This window comes from Bemisia tabaci, chromosome 8, assembly GCF_918797505.1.
Source record: "Bemisia tabaci chromosome 8, PGI_BMITA_v3".
Taxonomy (NCBI): Eukaryota; Metazoa; Arthropoda; class Insecta; order Hemiptera; family Aleyrodidae; genus Bemisia; species Bemisia tabaci.
In genome coordinates this window covers 6,292,564-6,316,161 of record NC_092800.1, presented here as the reverse complement: position 1 = coordinate 6,316,161, position 23,598 = coordinate 6,292,564, and the positions used below count along the sequence as shown (strand labels likewise).

Here is a 23,598-nt window from a genome sequence, read left to right as displayed (position 1 = left end):
CCGAGTATGATTTTCAATCTTAGGAAAACAAGAAGATTATTATGAACTCAATGGAGATGTTGCATGTGTAAGGGATTTGCGATTTGACCATTGATTCTTATGTAAAAGTTTGCGAGAAACACGATGGTCCCACTGGTTTTCTCTAAAATCATCTCCCAAGCTCACAAAAGCTCTGAAGTTGAGGCCAAAATGGAGGGGATATCCCACGCTATTCTGAGAGTCCACCTTTACATCAAATCAAACTCTCCATGCAAAGATAGGGAGCAAATACATTAGCAGTGATGCCGTGTTTTCAGTTTTGGAGTCCCCAAATAAAGTGGCAACCCTGCCAATGTATTTACTCCCTATCTTTGCATGGAGAGTTTGTTTTGATGTAGAGGTGGACTCTCAGGATAGCGTGGGATATCCCCTCCATTTTAGCCTCACTTTGAGAGCTTTTTTTGAGCTTGAGAGATGATTTCAGAGAAAACCAGTGGCACCATCGTGTTTCTCGCGAACTTTTACATAAGACTCAATGGTCGAATCGCAAATCCCTCACACATGCAACATCTCCATTGTGGTGGTATAAAACCGCTGGGTCCATACTATTTTGCAGAGAAAGCAAGGTTCGAAGTTCTGGCCTTGCTCTCCCCCAAAATATTGTGGACACTTTTTCAATCACCTTATTCCACACAGTGTGGGACGCAAGTGTTGGTTTTTATTTTTTGTAAATTAAAATATTGGTCGTGTTTCGTATGATCTTTACTGAATCTACTGATATCTTCATTAATACAGATATGTATCAACTGATTATGATCACTATAAATTCAAAGCTCCCATACAGATCAACACTTATATTCGGACCGCGTTAAGCAGAGAGGAACCAAGCCTCATCAGCTACTACCAAATTCAATTGGGCAATTTAATTTTTTACATGAAAACGGCTGTGCGGATTCTCAAGCAAAGTTCAGTCAATTTTCTGCACAGCACGAAGCAAATTCTTTAAAATTTTCAAAGAAATCCGCACAAAAGTTCTCTTGGAAGGAATAAAATGCCCAGTTAAAAGCAATAGCTGATGTTGCTTGGTTCCTTTCTGCTAGACGCGTCCATTTTAGGGTAGGACCAATAAGTAAATGTCCTTTTTTTTTAATCCATATAGAATTTTTCTCTTCGTTTTTCTCATCTGATGAATTGTCCGTTGTGGCTTAAGACGCATCTCGAAAAATAATACCGAATAGTGAGCATCGCTATTGTGTGTTTATTCGATCCTTCGTAAGGACGTTTGGCTTTGATTATTTCTAAAATTAGTCCGTAAGAGTACGCTTCCTTTATTATCCTGCTCCATGACCTTCATGGCCAAAGACTGGTCTTTCCTGGAGTCAAAAGGAATCACTAATTACGCGCTGAGAACAATTAGCGTTTCTGACGGGCGCACACGTGGTAGAGTGAAAACAAAAAGTCAATTCATCCACGTCATTGCAGTTCTAGTGCAGCAAATTGATTAAACGTCCAGATAAAGTTGCTTGTGGTCAAGCCAGGAAGTGTAAGCTGGACCAGCACTAGTGCGGCTCATTGAGTCATAAAACAATTAATTAATGGAAACAAATGGAACTTACCACCCGAAAAGAGACCTTCAATGCGCCGAAGTCTTAACTGGGCCAAAACAGAGCCGAAGGCACAGTCAGGAAATCGCTACGCAAAAGAACGTACCTCCATTATAACTTGAGCCCGCGATTGCACAGGCATATATATTAACGGAGGCTCATGGTGAAGTGGAGATGGTGGTGTTCCTGGCCGTTTTGTAATGTGTTGTGTTTTGACGTGCCGGCAAAGCTCCTCTATTCGCATAATCCGCGATTCGGTAATGATTGTAGCTGGCGGTGTTGTCAGATTGGTTTCAGGTGATTCACGTTGTTTCGTTGAGGAAAAGTGATGGTTTTTTGTGGATAGGCGGCAAGTGTATTGCTGGACAAGTGAGTTGGCAAGGACGCCAGATTATCAGGTGTATCGCTGAAGTAACAAAACCTGGTCTCGCCAGCGCGGCCGCATGAGTGAGGTTAATTATCTGGGATGTGATTTTATTACCTTGCTCTTCTCACGCCACGGTGAAAATATTTCGTTTGAAAGTAATCGTATGGTCTTGTAAAGGGTCGTCTTTTCGAGCGGTGTAATGTGTAGCAAGTTTCAGAACATTTGTTGTTTTATGGAATTGAAAAACAGTCGAGATAGGGCTCCATGGCCCCTTAGAATATCTTGATTTTGGGGAAGTTGACTGAAAATTACTTGGATTTTTTCCAGCTCTGTGGTTTTTTCGTAGACCTCTGAAATAAGGAGCAAAATATTTCTAGGAATTTTCAAGATAAGTATTCCACGTTACGGCATAGGTCACCACGTTTTAATGGAAGCCAAAACTAAACCTTTATATTCTTTCAGCGCATTTTACTTCATTATTAAGATGATTGATTCATTGCGTGTCTAAATGTCGCGTCAAAATTTCTTGTCATCAATTCTTGCGAATCTCGTGCGAATTGCGTTTAGCCTGCGTCTGATCACTTATTCTAAGAACGGTCGTCTCTGACGCTATCTCTCAAACTTGCGGTCAGGCAAGCCCATTCAAATGCATCACTGTTAAAGCATCGGTTTGTGTCTCCACGAAAACAATCTAGTATGTTTTATTAGGTTGGCTTCATCCAGAGTCAACCAAGTAGGAAATGTAAACCAAATGACGACTTGAAACTTTCCTTGAATTTTTCGAGGAGTAAAAAAAATGTCCTCACAAAATGCCACGGCAGTATATTGCTCAATTTTTTAGTTTGACAGAACATGAATACCATTATCCTAGAGACTGTAATGACCCCTCCTTCCGTTTTTCCTAATCATGTTGAGAATTGTTAAGGCCCAACGTCGTCACATATTTGATGACGCAAGTCAAATTTTCCGATTTTCCCGAATTGTCGGGACCCGTACCGTACCTCCTCTCGTACCGATTTTTCAAGCACGGCTTTGATGTAACTTCGACTCAACAATCGCGGATGAGGGCCGAAGTCCCGCCCTAGCGTTGGCGAGTCGTGAATGATCGATTATCGATACTTCCATTTTGAGGCTTCGGTAAAGACTCGATTACTACACTGGAAAAAAAAACACATTGGATCTAGAGTCCAGACTCTTGAAAACATTGACAAGAGAAAGGACTCTTGATTCAATCAGATTTAAGCTTAAATCAAAAGGAAATCCGCTCAAATTAAGAGGCTTGGTTCTTGATTTAAGCTTAAATCTGATTGAATCAAGAGTATTTTTTCTTGTCGATGTTTTTAAGAGTCTGGACTCTAGATCCAATGCGTTTTTTTTTCCAGTGTAAGGTGTTCGTCGGGAACATCCTGTTAATCAATCCTTTTCCATAGGTGTAAATGACAGATCAATCGATACATCGCAAAGCACGCCACGCTACCGAGCGGTAGAAGAAAAAATCACCGGTAAGCGTGCTCCGAAAGTTAGCAGAATCGCTTTTCGGGAACTTCTCAAACGATCGCGCATAGGAGCTCCTAATAGGAGTTCCGCCAGTCATGAAATTGCTCCGTATCGTAATGACGGTCGTAAATAAAACCGGTCGTGCGCGGGTCCATAAGAGCGCGCGTTGCCGAATCTCGCTAGAAATGAGGCATTTTGTATTTTATATTCGCATGGGAAAACTGACGATTTTTCCCAGTCCGGCTACCGGGGGTCGAACTATCAGAAATTGTTCTGAGTACTCAATCAACTGCAAACGAATTGCTTGGCTGATACCGAACTTGAACCAGGACGAGGCTCATTGATTGGCAGGTGTATACGACGAATCAGCGGGATTCTGTCGTCGAGTTTCGGTAGCAGTCTCTACAAGCACTAGTAATGTAAAATGCTAGTTTTTAGTCGTCTGCGAAGGGTACATTCGAAACTATTTTCAAAGAAAGATAGAAGATTTGTCGTTTTGACACACTGGAAAAAAAAAACACATTGGATCTTGAGTCCAGACTCTTGAAAACATTGACAAGAAAAAGGACTCTTGATTCCATCAGATTTAAGCTTAAATCAAAAGGAAATCCGCCCAAATTAAGAGGCTTGGTCCTTGATTTAAGCTTAAATCTGATTGAATCAAGAGTATTTTTCTTGTCGATGTTTTTAAGAGTCTGGACTCTAGATCCGATGTGTTTTTTTATCAGTGCAATGGACGAGTTGTTCCTAAAGAAATATGTTCATTTTTAGATGAGCCATACGTCACTAACACTATCATGTGGCCCAATGATCATCTGAAAATGAACATGTTCCCTGTTAGAAAGTATTCGGTTCCCGTTAATTTACATTCAAAGGTGAAATGGAGATGCTTTGTCTTTCTTCATTAATAGCATTAGGGGTTTTTCTTCTGCCCGAATCACATATAAATCGCGTAGGGTGCATGAAGAGGTTTTTGAGTTCTGGCTTAAAAAATGCTTTTTTACCAATCCACTTAATTTCATGTATACTTACTGTACTTTGTCTGTTTTTGTCATATTGTTTGACGGTCTTTGTAGGATTGAGCCATAGTCCATGGAGTCAATTTTCAAAACAAAATTCACACCAATTTTCATCAATCTCCAAAAATTATAGATATTTCCATTAGTCAATGAAAATTCAGGTATGAAACGCATTTAATAAAAATTTGTCAGAAATTGAGGCCAGAGTAGAATCAATCATGGGATGGGTAACGTTTTTGTTAACTTATCTGGAAATGTTTCTCGTTGAGCTATACAGTGGATAAGTAGGAATTAATAGTATATTTTTGTCTTTCTCAAAAGCAGCCTCTCACCAACCATTCCTTAGGTATGTTTTCTCCATCCACGTGTGCACCTGGCCAATTTTTCCATGCCCCACGCTTCAAATACTGCGCCAGGAGAACCGCAGTGCGTTAGCACGTACCGCACAGTACGGCCGATATTGAACACCGAATGTTTCGGTTTACACTACAGTATATCCTCGGTAGCTACTACCAGACTTCTCGGTTCGGGGTACCGAGATTCCCGATTCAGGGTACCGAACTCTCGGTTCCTGCTACCGAACTGCGATTTGCACAACCGGGGTGGTGCGGTTTGCGTTACCGACGTTTTTAGGGGTGCGCCGGTAAGGGTAGGGCGATGTGACGTAGCTGCTGGGGCAGGAGGGGGGGGGGGGGCTCCGGCAGGGTAGCTGGCGCGTTTTTCGCTACCGCACGCTAGTAGGGAGTGCCCATTTTTGGTACTCCTGACTGCCGTGTTTTTTCTCGTGGGGAGGGGGGGGGGGCTAGGGTGCCCATTAATACATAATGTCGAGATATTTAATGAAAGGGGAGAGGGAGAGATGATTCCAAATTTCCCTCAATAGAGGAAAAGATCCTATGTACCCTCTGGAAGAGATGCAAAAATCCCCGTTGGTCCTGCTAAGACCAACAGGGATTTTTGCATCCCTCCCAGAGGATACATGGGATATTGTCTTCTATTGAGGGGAATTTGGAATCATCTCTCCCCCCCCCCCTTTCATTAAATCTCTCGACTTCATGTATTAATTTGCAATAATAAAGTCACATTGTTTATTTTAATACCTGAGAGAAATTTAAATGAAAAATGAAGAGACCTCCCTCGGTCACTATTTGAGGCTAAAAAAGACATTCGGACCTTCAAAAGCGGGGCTCTTGTGTCATAATTTTGAAAATATTTAGTCAGACAGCACAGCAAATTTTAATCAAAATCGATGCCATGAAGCCTAAAATTTAATTTGGAAAATGATCTGGTGTTCGGCATGAAAAACAGTGCAGGGAGAGAAAAAGCTGGTTATTAATTTTTCCTAATTTTCCTTAAATTCATTTTTTTTTTAAATTCCCAAGTAACTTCAGTTCCTCCCAATTTTGAATCGCTGATCGGTCGTTGTAGGTGCATATGTTGAAGGCAAATAGTCAAATCAGGCATTTGGTTGAATGCCTAGGCAAATGGTCAAATATTTTCACTTAGACTGAAATTCTGATTATTTTACTAACTGTAGACAAAATAATGCTCTGATCATGTGGGAAGGAATTCTCTGTAGAAATTTGCTTCATACAATGATAAATACCTGAGTTATTTCTAGTCCTAGATTGCACATTTATCTCAAAATACACAGCATTTAATAAAATAAACTTATTTCACAATTTGGACAGCTGAAGAAATGTGAGGAGCATTTTTGAATAGGAAAGGCAATAACAGTCTGTACTTTAATGGATTTTCACACTTTAAATATTGGAAATTCGAGAGGTCTCTGTGAAAACATAAGAAACCTCGCAACATCTGAAAATTTGACAATCCGCCTAGGTATTTGATAAAATGCCTAATTTGACTATTTGCCTTTGACACATACACATCTCTCTAAACAAGAATTAAGCACGATTGAAAAATAAAAAAAAATACCTCATTAGGTCTAGGAGCAATGATTGGTTCATGCAAGGAACAGTATCTCTATTCAAGTCAGTGAGAAAACTTGCTTGAAGAGAACTGATTAAAGATCACTCTCATGAAATACAAATACAAATTCTGCATACACCATTTTAAAACTTAAGTATCAAGAAAGGTTTACAGAACTGCACAACTTATTATAATATCTAGTTCTTGTTAGAATATGAAGTTGGATGGGCATAAGACATTCAATGTAGGTATGCTAAAACTAATTCTCCCTGCGAAGAGCACTAGAGTCGTTAATAAAATAAAATGTGAGAATATCCTGATCGGTCACAATTGCAGAGAACATGGATGGTGTTGAAACGGAGAATAAAATAAAACACTGACTCACCAGACAATTTTTGCGATTGAATCAGAAGGTATGAATTTTCTGCAGAGTTGGATGTGAATCTCTTGAGTACACTACACTTTCTGGTTTGTTTTTTTTTCATTCGCCTTTCATTAAATAATAGATGCACCACTGATTTTCATTTCAAAAATTATAAGATGAAAGTCCATATGTAGAGGTAACATGCATTTAAGCAACAACTCACTGTGCGCGCACCTGACAATAATTGCACAATCTTTAAGGTAAGAGCGTAAGCTTAAGTAGTGAGGCTGCAACTATTGGGTGAAATAGATGAATCAACACTGCTAAATTTTCAAACAAATACTGAGACTGCAAGATGCAATCAGCTGAGTAATTTGTTTAAAAAGTCATACAGCTATCAATTACTCTTTAAGGAGGAAGATGTTTTGAGGTTATACCGATGGGCTCATGTATCTCTCTGAATCAGACTCCTATTAAATTCAGGAGAGCAGGTTCATCAAACAAGAAAACTAACTGAAAAGAACAAAGGGGATTACTGAAAACTGTAGGTGGGTACCTGAGAAACATATGTACTTCAATTGTTAGACAAAATCATTGGAACGAGACAAGCTGGATCTGTGACGTTCGGTTACGTGAGAAAAGCACACTCTGTAGAACTGATTCGGAAGAAGATAGTCTCCTTTTTGTATAGATACGTTAACATTCTCACTTCGTTACCATGGCTTTGGAAGAAATAAAAATCACAAATTACAACGAGTGCCGAACTTGATCCTGGAGGCACAAGGTTGATGAAACAAAGAGGTGCCTAAATGGACGTTCCTGAGTACTTTAAGTAACTGATAAGCCATGAGACACACAATTCAGAGTTTCAAATACAAAAACTCAGCACTGTTTTTTAATTATTCAGGGATATGAGAGTTGATTTGAGATAAAATGAAGCATTCGACACTGCACAAGCGTGGCTGATAACAAAGGAGGATGATCACAGAGAACAGAATTGATAGACGGTGCACATTTCTCACTCACCCAGCTCCAGCTGTCCAAATGTTGCCGGCTCGGACCACACGCGGCAAATTCAAATATCATTATACTTATATGCACTTGTGATTGAAATTATTCACTCCATTTCCACGATCGGATTCAAAGCCCACGCCATTCTCACGCGTGGAAAGCTGGCACTCTGGTAGTAGCACCCAGCACGTCGGTTGCAATTACCATTTCGCCAACTACAACCGTGAGCTGTCCCCCTAACAACCTTTTTTTTTTCCGTGAAGGATTCACCACTCTACAATACACCTGTTCACCTATTGCTTTCACTTGCTTCAGTCTTGGTACAAACAAATGAGACTTACCTTGACACAACAACAATGCTATGCGATTTTTGGAGGGAAAGAGGCTCCGCTCGGGATTCCACTGCGCGCGCACAGCCAATGATATACCACAGAATCCGCGGGGTGATTTAAATTGACGCTCTTTTATTTCTTGAGCGCAATATTTAACACTTCAAAAGAATTATGTCTGGAAAAATTTGCAGTCACCAGCCCGTGGAAAACACTCACTTGCTCAAAGACGGTTAGAAACCGAACTTTAAATTTGTTCACCCGAACGTTTCCGATTTCACCCGAGTGAAAAGCCGAGATGTGCAGTAATGTGAACCGTACCACCGTGGAATTTTTTCCACGGAAGAACCTCGGTCAAGTAAGCCGCGGCCTCTCACGGCTCGGTTCGCACTCCCGCACCCTGCGGTTCACATGACCGAGAGTACGGTGCAGGTAACCGTATTACTGCGCACCGTACTCCTCGGTATAAATTATTGTACGTCAATACTGCGCCTTATCCCAAGGGATCCGTCCCCTCCTTTGAAACAGTTTCTATTTGTAGGGCTAAGTCCAAAAACTCATGAGTCCAGGCTCTCGTTGATCCTGCAGGACTATAGGGCTCATGAGTTTTTGGACTTGAGCCCGTCTAACAGGCTAACTGAGGAATAGTTTTGACATTTATTTACCAGTGAATCAAACGGTAATCAAGAAGATTTTTCACCACGCGTCTGAACTAATGGTTCCTTCTTTCGTCTGGGTCCCCAATATTTTACAATTTTGAACGTCTTAACTAATGCGCGTTTTCTCTGCACAATGGGCGCCCCAGTCAAAAGGTCATGCGTTACCCTCTTTCAATCCAAGACCAACCCACCTCTCGTATTGTTTGGACGTATTTATGCCAAAAGGAACTATGTCTCACGCAAACCATATGCACTTAGTTCCTTTTAGCATAAATGCGTCCATTTGAGTTGAACATGGTCGCTTCTTGGCTACTTTGTAATCTGTAGGCGGCGAATGGTGACGTCTCAAGCTGAGGCCATATTATCTGCCTGTCAGGACCCTTTCTTGTAGACTCGTGAAATACTTGTTTGTTTGTCATATTGAATGAATTCAAACTTTTCAGCTTTAATCATTTCTCAGTTGTGTTTATTTCATGATTTTTAGAATTTGATTGTGAGGGCTGCATACCCTTGACAGGGCACTAAATTGGTGACTATTTCTTCCTTTGTGTTCGTCAGTATAAAGATGGTGATCTTTAGTCGTTTGGTGTGGTACTTGCTCATGCTTTTCGGATAATAAGTTCTTTTTATCGATGAAAACCACGTTTTCTACGCAAAATGCAATGATAATTAAATTTAATTAAGTAATTATCTTAGACTTTGTTCGATTGTGTTTCCAAAGTTCGTCATCTTAGTCACTTTGAAGTCACAAAGCACAACAATTTTCAAACTATGTCTTGATCAGGTCTGAAAAAACGTGTAGTTTTAATTTCAGAAGAAGAAAAATTTACTCCGAAACTAAGTTCAGGAGGCTCAATTCAAAATCCGCGATTTTATAGCGGTATAATAGCGATCAGAAGAAAATTTGGCAACGTCGAATTATCCGTAAGCTGTTCTTTTCGCAGAATGGCTGCCGATAGTATATTAGAAGAGAAAAAGAGCCCAGAAAGTTAAATCGATCGAAGCTGTAGAAATCGTGTGCGCTAATTCAGGATTCGAGGCGCCTTCAATTCGAGTGATACTTCCAGCTTTGCCGGGAAGTTCGTTTAGTTGCGTGACCTAACTTAACCCAACTGCCTCTGTTGCGATCGGTTCCAGAGGTTTGTGACCCAACTAAAGCAACGGCACAATTTGTTCTATCTTTCCGGAATTAATTGTTATGCATTATTTCTCATGAGGAAACTCATTAAATAGTTTCTAGAAGTTCTCCGTCCATTTTAGTGTCTTTTACGTAAATGCTTCTCTCGGCTCCTGTTTGATTGATTTTTGTGAAACACGTTGTCAGGGGTATTTCTTAACGGGAAACTCGAATTTTCAGTCAAATTTCAAATCCAAGATGGTAGCGTGGCCTAAAATTCCATTTCTGTTCCTATTCGATTTATTTTCGTGATTTTCCGTATTGGAGTGTATATTTCAACGGGAAACGCGAATTTAAGTCCAATTATTCGAATTCCTGAATCCAATATAACAAACGTGTCCTAAAGTGCAATAATGGCTTTTCCAAGAGTATCTTTCTTTGAAATCTGGATATGTATTTGTTTTCTGTTCTTTTACTATCAATTTACCGTCAGCAGCAAAGTGGAGAAATGGTGCTGGGTCCATTAACTGGACTGCATTTTGAAATTCTAGCCCGGTTTAAAAACAACGTATGGACCATTCGTTTCCCTATGCACATACGTGTTTTTCCAGAAGAGCCAGAATTTATAGTTCCGAATTGCAAAATGCGGTCCAACTCTAATGAGTACTAGTACAAAACTGAGGGGAGAGTGTTCAGCTCAGGCAGTTTGCAATGGAAAATTTGGAATTTTTCTCATTTACCGTCAGCTAATGTAAACCTTGACATGGGCGCGCACACCATTCACTTATTTGTATCGCAACTTCGTGTGTCCGTTTTTGCCTATCTCGCGAAATGAAGGCGTAACACCCTCTTGACGTCCTCTTGGAAACCTGCCTCTACACAACATCACATGTAAAATTTCGTGTGTACCCCATTCCCAATGCTGGAGAGCACAACTGATCTTCCTGCGAGGCCACCCACCGAGACTGCGCGTTAACGCTCGTTACGCGATGTGTGTAGTCCGTCATTACGCGTCTCACTCAGCAAGTTCGCCGTAGGTTGAAACCTCGCAACCGCCTACGGTATTCAGGCGGGCGTTAAGAGGTACATGTAACGCGAAACCCTGCGTTGGCACGGTGAATGATCAGATGCAGGAGCAACAGTATAACGTTTTTATGGTTCCCATAAACGCGTGGCTTATATTTATGATGACCGCGTGCTTTCTTGGTTGGTGTAGGTTAGTGTCACGATTAATTGAGTTTTATCCTCGGAGAAAGGAATCTCCGAACTTCGCGTGTTTCTCGTGGTTTCTGCCACCGACAGCTTAAGCGTATCTAGGAATTTGGATCGCCATTTAATGTAGCGACTGAGATGTTCAGTTCCTCGCGCATTATGTTATGAATGCATGTCTATCGCCAAGGAACAATACCGCCTATTAAACTGACGATTTTACAGGACGGAGAAAAAACTTCGCCGATCTTGTAATTATGAGGTTGGATTTGCAATATTATTGTATAGGTAGATTTCAGCGTCACTACAGCGCTTTGATACGGAATGGGGGAAAAGTATTAACATCAGTTTACGTATTTGGACCGCGTTTAGCAGAAAGGAACCAAGTTACATCAATTATTGCTTTTAATTGGGCATATCAATTTTTTACAAGAGTACCCTTGTGCAAATTCCTTTGAAAAGTTCAAGGGACCTGCTTCGTACTTTGCGGAAAATTCATGGATTTTTGCATAAACATCCGCGTGACCATTTTCATTTAAAACATTGAAATACCCAACTAAATTTGGCATTAGCTATAATGTGACTTGGTTCCTTTTTGCTGAACGAGTCAATTTTACATTTTAGAATACGGCGAAGTCGCTAACTCGTTTCCATTAAAATCGTCAGTTAGTAGTACCGCCTTTTCCCAGGTGGTTCCCAATCCTTAACTTTTTTGGGCAACCTCTCCTTCGACATTCTTTGTACATGTCCATACCACACTAACCAACTGGACATGACGGGATGTCGGAGTTTTTTTAGCTTAAGTGCGTGAAAAGTTCAGCTTAAAGCTGATATCTCATTACAGTGGGAAAAAGCTCACACACAAGCAAGATTTCCCCTCAAAGAGATACGCTGTTTGGAGCAACACTAGTTATGTCCATTCAGGAAGGCAAGTGCAGCCGCGTTTCGGCCTTGTTGGGCCAATCCTCAGTGCAGTGTATAGCCTCCTAAATTTCCTGCTACAAAGCTCGAGAGCTCGTGAAAACGTCAAGCTTTAAGCTGAACTTTTTACGCACGTTGGCTAAAAAAACTCCAACATCCCGTCTTAAGACCTGTGCGCTCACCGCAATCGGTTTGTGTAACTGGACATGACTTCGTGCACGATATCTTTTTTAACCCTCATCACCTGGCGAATACTTTCATGAACGAAGTTTAGCTTTGTATATGCATGCTACTACATTGTGTTGCGGAGTATGGCTAACATTGGTGGTTTCTGTCCGCAGGATCGTTCCCGGGAGTGGGGATGCCCGGCATGGCTGTGAGCTCGAACCCTTTGGCCGACTGGGCCGGTCAGGCGACGGCGCGGAAGAAGCGGAAGCCGTACTCCAAGTTCCAGACGCTGGAGCTGGAGAAGGAGTTCCTCTTCAACGCCTACGTCTCGAAGCAGAAGAGGTACGAGCTGGCGCGGACCCTGAACCTGAGCGAGCGGCAGGTGAAGATCTGGTTCCAGAACCGGCGGATGAAGAACAAGAAGAACTCGCAGCGGCAGCAGGCCCAGCAGAACAACAACAACAACACGTCGGCCAACGCCAACCACCACGCCCACCACGGCCACGCGCACGCCCACCCCGTCACCCACCACGTGAACCACCACCCCACGCCCAACGGCGCCCTCAAGCACCACCAGTGACCTCTGCCCTTCTCTGGGGCGCTCCTCCACAACAACCACCACCAGCACTACGCCGCCTCCTAAGCGCCCACCCCCGCCCAGCGGGCTCATTATCGAAGTCGATAGACAAAGCGATAGACAACGAAGACATTGAGAGTATGAAGCGATCCTATTGGTTGAAACCGGTGGTCTTTACAGACGAAGAGGTAAAATGGTAGACTAACTGTCGGTTCTCTTGTCGGTTGCCGTGAGTTAGTCTATTATCCACCTCCTTTGTCCATAACTACACGCTTCCACCAATGGGATCTCTGCATATCCCTTTCATCTTCTTTCTCTATAGCTTTGTCTATCAATTTCAATAATCGGCCCGCAGGGCGCCTGGAGCTCTGTCCAGATTCATTTCTTTCTAGGCGTCATCCGGAACTTGCTGTGAGAAGTCTTGCTTCTTACAGCCTGTGTCACACTATCGAAGCCAGCCATCAAAATATCAAGGTCAGGAGTTGTGATTGGCTTATTCCGTGACTTGGACCAATCACAGCACTCGACCTTGACATTTTGATGGAGTATTCTGAATATGTGACACAGGCTCACCGCCTCATTGTTGAAATTCTGGGTTTGTTGGGCAGATAACACAAGACCAGCGGGCTGATCATAGAAATTGACAGACGAAGAAGACATAGGACATAGAGCGATCCTAATGGTTGAAACGGGTTGGTGTTATAGACGAAGGGGGAAAATGATGGACTAACTAAAGGGTCTCTCATGGGATGCTATTAATTTGGCCATTACTTACCTCCTCTACCCGTTGCATCCACCCGCTTCCACCAACATGATCTCTTTTTCCCCCTTTTGCCTTCTTTGTCTATCAATTTCAATAATCAGCACTCCGGGAGAAATGGAGCTATTTGATTCGCTCGCTAGGTTGTTCAGGTGACAGAGGAAGTCGCTAATTGGGTTGAGCAATCGACTAGCTAAAGGCACCTTCTCCCTGGCTGGTCCGCCGTGCCTAGGAAAAACGACATATGAGCCTTTAGGCGTTACCGTGTTTCTTTCGATAAAGAACGAATTTGCTGGAAAAATTCTGCAGTTTTGCTTTTTTCAATTTTTCAAACGATTTTCTTCGGAATTCAATCTAATGTATGTGAGAGTTTAAAGGAAAAAGATACATAACTTCAATTATTAATATTTTACGTGTCAGATTTGGCAACGTCCAAAGGTTCATAAGGCGTTTTCTCTTAGCACGGCAGTGGTAACCAGTCGATCACTCGGCCTGATACGTAGTTCTCAGTCGCCCAAACGACGTAGCCGACCAATCTTACAACTCATTTCACCTGATTTTTGTCTTGTCTACCAGACAAACCAAACAAACTGTAAAACCCAACGAAATTCCGAGAAATTGTAGTGACACGCTCCGAAACATCCTTCCTTCAAAATTGTTTTCTTTCTTTTCTGAACTGAAAACGATCGGAGTTTTTTCTCTCTCACATTATGCCGAAAGACAGTTTAAAGCCCTCCGAAAAGAGCTGACGAAAGCAGTAGCAGAAAAGCACGTTCCGAGAATTATGCAAAGCATCTCAATCACCCGATTCCACGGTCGGCTTGTCGGCCTTATTGACTCGTAATCCCCATCTCCCGGTGCTCTAACGCCTTATTTAGGCGGCTCAATCCAATTTTTTCAGGACCTGCCGAGAGCGGATCGTGGCCTAAGCGTCATCGGGACCAACCGGTGATACGCAAGCACCGCGCTGAGTGTTTTTCCTCGGAGGATTTCGGTGAAAGCACGAATGTCGTAGTACGCGCCAAAAACCAGTAATAAGTCGCGAATTGAGTCATTAAGCCGCAAAGTATATTGCCGTGCTATGGAATAATGCCGTATGAACATTCGAGAGTTGCAAAATTTCCTCCGGTATAATGTTAAATTTTGAAGAGGGTTATGAATATTTTCTCTTGAAATTTTCAGATGATTTAGATCTGATTGTGAATGAAATTCCCTGACGAATTGGAGGGAAAATGTTCACCGATTTCCCTGAAAATGCATATTTTACGAAAGGAAATTTGACAACGTCTAAAGACTCATACGAAGTTGTTCTTTATCATGGCAGTATAGTTTTTTTGTCGGTTGAATTCACGTGATCTATCAATATTTAACCTCTTCAGTTGGATGTACCTTTCTGGTTCTTCATAATTCTACTGTGATTTTATTCTTCCCTTTGTTCTTAGCATAGTTCATAGCATGGTCCATATGTTTCTTTTCCACGACCCTTAAAATTCTCTGTCATTAATAGAGCAGGAAATCTATTTACTGATTCTATTGATGAAATTTCCTTAAAAAATTGTGATACACGGTACAATTTAAATGAATGAAATTTGGATTTTTCTGTACGTTTCACTCCTCAGCCAAAGTGGCACTACACTGTAACTACTTGTTTTTTAATGTCTGATACATTTTGTGTAACAGGCTTTGTATTATTTCCTCGGTAAATTCTCTCGGTAAGAGACCGTGTCATTTTTTACTCAGGCCTCCGGTGGTTACCAACCGTCACATAATTGGCAGCAAGAACTCACAACTTATTTCCGGATGCAGCAATGAAAGAAATCAATCTCGATAGGTATTTTGATATAATCATAAGCGATGCCGCAAACAAAAGCACTTACTTGGATTTACTTAAACATCACTCAAATCAATCATTCTTTTTCCCAAGAGATTACCTCGAACAAGTTTTGTATGAATTTTAGGTGATCTTGTTGAGTCACTTAATTGTTATTAAGCTTTGATCAGAGTCGCAACCGCCTGCTGAAGTGATGCCTCGTGTATTCATGCACCTCCCAGCTCTGTTTTCCAAATTACTTTAATGTGTAAATTGAATGAAAAAGCTCAGAAGAAACTTAATGAGTTCTGTCCCAAAGAATATTCTTTTCTTTTTTCATTCGCTTTTTGAGTGAAGTATTTTCTTTCTGTGAATACAACTTCTCATGAAGTATCTGCGCTAGCGTGAGACTTCGTCTAAGTTAGGGGGTGAATGGAATGCTCGAGCAACACGCAGTTGACACCAAACTACAATTTAGTAGTTTCCTATAGTTTAAGTTTTACGAATGTTGACTAGCCGTTGGAGTACTTAAGCGTACTAGCTTTCTTCTTGTGCAATACACTCTGTTATCGTAATTTTTTCCTAATTTTTAAGTTTTTTGTTCATTCGTTTATTTTTAGATAATAACCCTGTAGTTTTTGACACCTAGCTACCTTAATTAGTAAACCCGGTTATTTTTGGTTTCCTTTTTTTCTCTTTTTCCATGTACTTGAATTTATTGGGGAGTAATACCATTCAATGAAAGTTTTGATAAGACTTTCGAGCGGTTTTTTTCTCATTTATCTTAAAATGAATCCAGTTCAATTTTTTAAATGTAAATTTGAATCGGTATAATCATTATACTTACGCTCTTTATTTCTTTGTTTTCATAATATCTCCTGTTGAATAGGCATAATACTGTTGGTGACTAATGCATCATTCTAACACGTAAGCATAATAAAGAAACCAGATTTTCAAACGGTATCCTCCAGTAGAGGAGATTCGAAAACTCGTTCGATGGGTAATGAGTACTCTATTAACGTGGTAGCATTATTGTTAATCTTAGGTTGATTAAAAATCAATAGATCTCAGATATGATTTGTATATAAAAGTTCAGTATTAATGTAGGAGTAACTCAAGCCTCAGCTTGATGAAATGACCAAATGAAATGCTCAATAATAATTATTTAGTTCATTGATTTAGGAGAAGTTTCTTGCTTCACCCCGGTTTCATAGCTATTACTACTTAGGTACTTTGTTCATAAGCATTGTATGAAGTTCACGGGAACAATCAAAGCCTTGCTGAACTTACTGTACTTAGGGTTGCTTTCAATTTTTACGTTAGCTTCACTTTATTCTAAGGAGTATCCTCTTTCTCTCAAATTGTCTTAATTCATTCAACGTATCTTACTAATAGTATGTTCCCAAACATTGGTCAAATCACGATTTTTTTTTTTTTTTTTTTTTTTTTTTTTTTTTTTTTTTTTTTAAATTGATTGTCAACTTGCACTTCATATGTTTTAAGAAGCTTCCTCAGAGATCCGAAAGAGCAAAGCCTTCCTTTTATTGGGATTTGCTTCACCTTTTAGTCATCTAAACGTTATGTTAGGGAGGCATTAACTCGTTCTACAACAAATTGATTTTGTTGTAGATTTCTGTTGCAGTCTCCTTGTTTCAATCTAATTTATTGACTTTAGATTTGACGGAAAAATCTTCAGTATGATTTGATTTTGTCTAATTTTTGTTGTCAAACATATTTTCTCTTTTCTGTAATCATTATCTAAATGTTTCGTCTGAATTGATTTTGAATTCGGAATCTTATTATCATAAAAATTTTTTTCAGTCACTGATATACTTCTGCATGGTTTTAAAAGAAAGTACTTGGTCTTATTTAAAAAATTCAACCAAGTTAAAGACTGATGCTGTCGAATGTCACATCTTCGTTTGCAGTCAGTTTATCGGCCGTATGTTTATCTTTTGAGCTACTACCTCAGAATTTTATTATTTACGTAGGTACGTTTTTTTGTTTTATTTAGACGATTTGTTACAACTCTTAGCAACATCCACTCGAATCATCGAGCGATCTAAGGGAATAACGATCAGATAAGTGCTTTTGTTTGTGGTGAATCTAAAAACTACTACAACTTTCATTTGGTGACTTAGAGGACCCCAGAGAAGTTGAGACTATAATTAAATTACTGAGTAAATAATTTAATTATCAGCAAAGACTTTAGATTCTACTTTTAATGACGTTTGTAGTTAATTTATACGTAAATGTTTGTCTTTTATTATTTTGTTTCTGTTTTTTTTTTTCTCATTTTAAGTTTTGAATTAGTACTTTACCTTTGATGCTGATAAACGTGTACATAGATTCATTTTCAATTTGAATTGGGTACCTAAATGATTGTCTAATGTAATAATTTATGTTCATAAATGTGTGCGTATGTGTTAATGATTATAAATATTCGTCTCAAGTATTATGATATTGTAAATATTTTGTGTATACACTTAGGCTTAAGGGGAATATCTCAACCTGTGTCCACCAAACTATCCTCGATTTTTTTCTCTTCATTTTGCTTGTTATTGTTGTTTTTTATTTTGCAAAATTTTAGTTTTTTATTTTACATTATTTATTTTCTTCCAAAAATTCAACATAATGCGCATAATGTTCAGTCCTTTTCTCAATATTATTTTTTCCCTTCTTCAAAGTTTCCATTAAAACTCATATGGGTCATCAATTAATAGTTTACACCCTCCCCTTCGCTCGGATTTTACAAAATAAAAATAAATAAATGATGGTAATTAGCAATTCTTCAATGATCAAGCATTGATTTTTATTGATTTTTCCATTACCTGTCAGAAATCGCAAAATAAATCAAAGATAGATCCCGTAGAGGCATACATTTCCTCCTGTTTGATGCGTGCTCCTTAACGAGCAGGAAAAAATGGACGTATTTCTATCAAACGGAACTATGTGCATTAAGACATGAGCTCTGATACCCATAAGAATGCATGCATAACAGGGCTCACGTCATAATGCACATAGTTCTGTTTGATAGAAATACGTCAAAATAGTGTAAGTCATCAATCGAGTGCTTTTCCTTTGTAAATATTCGTATGACTAGTCCACCTGTTTGTCAAAGCCAGACTCGTTATTTTTGGAGCTTGGAGTTGGCTAACTTTGAGACCGCATACGCTTACCACATTCAATTTAAACAACTTGGACATTTCTTTGTATGTTCGACTTTAGGTGTTTAGTAGGTGTCAGATGCGCCTGTTTTGCAAATTTTTAGAGAACTAAAATGAAAGTATCCAAATTCAGACCTTTTCTTTTATTCCCTTTCAATTTTAAGCCCCTCCACACCTACGGATCTTTAAGATCGCCACGCTATTATACCTCATGGATGAAGAAAATGAGCAATAGAATCATAAATAATTATGCACATCTTCGGAGACCGGAATAAATACCCGAAGGTCTTTTTCGAAACTTTCCTCACAGCGTAAACTAATTAATCAGACAGCAGCTCCAAAATTAACCGTTTCTCCTTTTGTCAAACTAAATGTCTCTTTCTGTAAGCCTTTGTGAATTTTGTACATGTCATTGCTACCGATGATAACCTATTTATGTTATAATTTGTAAAAGTAGCCGCATTAAACCTAAAATGAACTAGACTAGCATTTGCATCTATTCATCATACATAATTTCATCCACAATGTTTGTGAACTTTTGGATCACTTGCGGTTTTTTTCTTCAAAACTTAAGTTTCATTTCTCTGTTTTGAATTTTTTTAGAAAAAAATCAATAAATTGGAGCCAACTACTTTTAAACTAATTTTCAACCAGTGAAACCCCTATTCCAAAAACACTACTTCTGTCGTAATACTATGGTGCAATACTTATAAAGTATTTAATTTTTTTCCACTCTTTTTACCCCTCCTCTTGGGCGTGTTATAAACTCTGACAAGAAATCTGGCAATCGCGCTGAATGCCGCATTTGCTCAATTATTTATCATATTTTTTTTTTCCAGTTTCACTGAGCTATCTCCTATTTACTCAGTACAGTCAAATACACAAACGCCTCATTTATTTCCAAGTCAAACTCCACAAGGCGAGGAGTGAAAACGAGTTTTTTTTTGCGATTTGAACTATTTTAAACTCATTGTCAGTAGTACTATTTTTGAGGAATCTGACTTTCAATCATGCCGATTGTTCGATTTGATTTTAATAATAATGCAACATCCAAATTTCAGCCCGTCAATATCAGATCACATTATTCTCTTGCAGTTTATTTCCCCAAATGGCGTAGAAAGGACGACAAATTTGTAAAATGTTGAAACAGTGGTTGTTTCCAATTGAACGATCAAATAACATGCATCACTGTTACTATAGAGGGAATGACAATTTTGGATGTACGCATTTGCATCTTTTAGACACGGAAGGAATTTCTCGAGATGCAAGACTCTTTTTCAATCCTTCTTTCTTCGTAAGTTTTTCTGGAGTGACTGTAGGCTTGAGAGTTGGAAATTTTTCAAACTTTGTATCACTCATTACCTCTTCAGGTGTCAAAGGCTCACAGTGTGGAATACTTTCCCCAGTGGAGAAAATACTTGAAACATGTTATTGACTGTACGAATTGCAGTTTCGCCCGTAGTAAATTCAAGTAACTTACGCATGGATACAATGCAGAAGGGGTTGCAATTTCGAAGTCCGTCTTTTTTTCTCAGAAGTCCGAATTTCAGTACCTATTCTAATACTAATTACTTTAGACCCATTTCTATTTTAGTACTATTGAGCATTATAATATTTTACAATTATAACTACATGTAAGTAATCAGACAATTGCCATAATCAGTATCTTTTATTAAAGCAAAAGTTCCTTTTGACATAATTGGGCCTTCTTTCTTTTCCGTTTCCTTCTCAATGATGGCCCGGGCCTATTGATTTATGACCATACGTTGACGCGAGAGTATTTCCACCCTATTTTAATTTTTTTTTTTTAAATGCGGTACTTGTTTTGAGAATATATTTAGTTTAAATAACTTTTTGAACTCAAGAAATGAGTGCTGAAAGTATAGCTTCGATTTTTGATGATTAATGATCGAAATGTCGTATTTGATGCTAGCAAGGAGTAGATTAATTTTGTCTACATGTTGAAGAATTAAATATTTCTTGACTTATGCCACGGACATCCTCGAAAAATATCATTAGGTGCTGATATTCGAAGTTGCAACATGCAGGTATTAAAATAATTGATAATAGATCGAAGTTAATGTAGGCTCTTACTTCTTGAGTTCGGAAAGTTTGCATCATTTCTTTAGATTTTTTTTCTATACTTTCGTTTAAGTCTCCAAAGAGAGTACGTATTTTCTCAAAACGAAAAGTGCATGCGAGACTGTTTTCTTGAAGATTATTGTAATTTTAAGTGGCTAGTCGATTTAAATACCGCTGAATATGGTATATTCTCTTCGCTTACTGTAAAAGCAAACACCTTTTCCCAGTTTATCATTAGACAATCTGTGTTATCTTTGTGGCACCGTATTGCAATTTTGATCCTACTTACGTCCGTTCAACGTGTGTAAAGGGTGATCGTGGAACAATGAGTCATTTGAGAGGTTTTTTTAAGTTTTGGATCCACCTTACTGAGTGAGAATATATTTCTTAGTGCCACGTAATAAACATAAAAAAGAGCCAGTCAGTTATTTTATCTGAGACACTCAGCAACTTCGGCTATTAATGACTTTACAGAAAATCTGAAGGGTGAGTACAAATACAAAAACTTAGACTCTTGACTTGAAGGAATCAAAAAAATTCAGAATTTTGGTTGTAACGCTGAGATCATTTCTCGTTCGATTCCGTTGCTTTCCATTTCCCTGCATAGGCCAGAGTCCTTGGGTATTTCGAAAATTCACGAAGAAAGAGTTTCTTGTCATGGAGGTACAAAATCCTTTGGTTTATCCTTTGCAAGTCAAGGTCTGACAATTTAGTAAATTTGTTCTTATGAGGACCTCTGACCCAAAAGTTCACCAGCATTTTCTTCATCACTCCTTGGTAGATTGTTGTAAGTCCAGGGAAATCTCGGTTTTAAAATTAATACCTTTAATGCCTGTTAGGCAGTTTTTTCCGCCATGAAAACTACGTGTCATCGGACTTGGACAACCAATCCTGATGTAGCTGGAGTCTTGAGCTTGGTAGGAGCGTCACATACCGTAGCTTTGACCCATGACTTTGCAGCGGGTGCATGAGGAAAGAGCGTTATGATTGTTGATCTCCATAACTTTGGCTTTGGTAGGAGCATCCAAACGGTACGCTGCCATTTTTATTTTGACAAGAGTTCTATTTATCAATAGGCTTTTTTATGCAAATCATTTACACAATTATTTGAAAACAACAAATTAATCAATCTAAAAATTACTAAAGGTAGAGTAAATGAACTACTTATTTAAATTCTGAACTTACAACATTGTTATTCTGCCTGTTTCCTCGGAATGTTATTCTACCTGTTTCCGTGGAATTTTTTCCTACCGCAGGGTGTCTACAAGTCCGGAAGTATTGTACGGATTTTATAAGGGCGGTCCGGAAGCACTGGAAAATTGCAGAAATTCCGCGAATAGGTCCGGAATTTTTTCATTTTGGCGTCATTTCTGTCGCAATTTGAGCGAGAAATTTAAATTTTCCGAATTTCGTCAATTGGAGGTACTGAAGAAGTACTAAATGTATCTGTTGAGGAGGTATTGAATTTCTTGGGAATATACTAAAAAGTATTGGAACTTGTCAATGCTGCCATTACAAGGGAGCATGGTTTCGGGACTTGAAATTACGTCTAGAAATTGGCTCTTTACTATATGTAGAAGAGTGGCATGCTAAAAAACGAAAATATTCAGAGCTACGGAGAATTTGGCTAAAATTTACGGAAGGATCACTCCTTAAATTTCTACGAAAGTTACTCGAGCACGAAATATAGTTGTGAGTATGGGTTTTTCCTGGCTGATGCCAATTTTTGCTGTAAGATGAATGCTGCGTCGAGTATTCAAAAAGCGGCCTAAGATAAGCATTTTTTATCCGCTGAAGGTAAGTGCATTTCGCGCATGTCGGTGTCAGCGAAAACGTCATATACGAATTTTACAGCCACCGGCACTTGTCGCAGAATTGGAGGATGGAACCTCTAAGTGGAATATTTTCGTCAAACAATCAATCGGTTGATCATAGGGAGTTTTATTTTTAAATATTCACAAGTACACAAAATTTAAGGAGAAAATTGCCAGAATTTTTTGAAATGTATTTCAAGTATTCGGCGACAATCCTCAATTCTAAGTGGCTGTAATGCTGGAGCGTATATTGTCTACTCATATTCAAGTACAGGGGGAGGAATGTTGAAAATTCATTTCTAGTAATGACTGGCATGAGTTCAAACTTTCTAATAGCTGAATAACTTGAATAACTCCAATGCTGAACTGTGTATCGTCTACCGTAATGCAAGAATGTTGAGGGTTTTTAAAAACGATCATGCAGGGATACCTGAGGTCGGTAAATAAAATAGTATCGCTGCAAGTATATGTATAATATAATGTGAGAGTACATCGTGTCAAAAAATCTCCAAGGAATTTGAATGGTAGGAGTTTTAAGAAATCAAATATGGAAAAGCGTGGCACCGGCACCGCACCGTAGAGACCCCTTCGCCCCTCGGTTCGACGGGCGGTTACTAGATGCGTGGAGTTTTGCAGCGGATCTAAATTGAAGGCGTTCTGTCACTTCCCGAGGGTAGTATATTTGCTTTTTAAGACGATTGCATCCCTCACTCACATCGATCGCGCTCTTTAGCTAAGTGCAGCCATGAAAACACATCTTTCACTCGCGCATCAACACGAACACCACATGCTTGTTATATTTTTACCACAAGAGAAATTGCTATTTTTAGATGTGGTTTCGGAATATTGGTCGATTTAGTAACTTAAGTGACGGTAGGGTTTAGAATACGTACAAAATAAAAACAATTTTCGGACCAGAAAATTAATAAAAACATATCTGTTTTTCGAACACATTCCCAAGAATAGCATTATTTTTACACTCTCACAATTATAAGTAATCCCAGGGGGCTGGTAATGGTTGATCATGTACTGCTTCCTTTTTCGAAATTCAACCCCGTTTTCCGATTTCTGTATTGCGTTTAAGTTTGGTGGTTTGAGTTGACTCAATTTCATAAAATTAGAACAATTACATAAGAATGTTATATTTTGTGAGCTATCGATAAGGACCTAATTTCTCTCCATCAAATCTGAAAGACAATGGGAGGAAATTTC

At 39.2% G+C, this 23,598-nt stretch overlaps 1 protein-coding gene across 3 annotated transcripts in view; it reads left to right on the top strand.

Moving 5' to 3' along the window:
* LOC109038002 (Homeobox protein abdominal B) overlaps positions 1–20,189 on the top strand; it is a 221,080-nt gene extending 200,891 nt beyond the window's left edge. For all 3 annotated transcript variants that reach the window (XM_072303176.1, XM_072303177.1, XM_072303178.1), the window contains one exon: positions 12,350–20,189. In XM_072303176.1, the coding sequence (XP_072159277.1) occupies positions 12,350–12,756 (407 nt within the window). In that variant the 3' untranslated portion in view covers positions 12,757–20,189. The remainder of the gene's footprint in view (positions 1–12,349) is intronic.
* Positions 20,190–23,598: the final 3,409 nt, after the last annotated feature.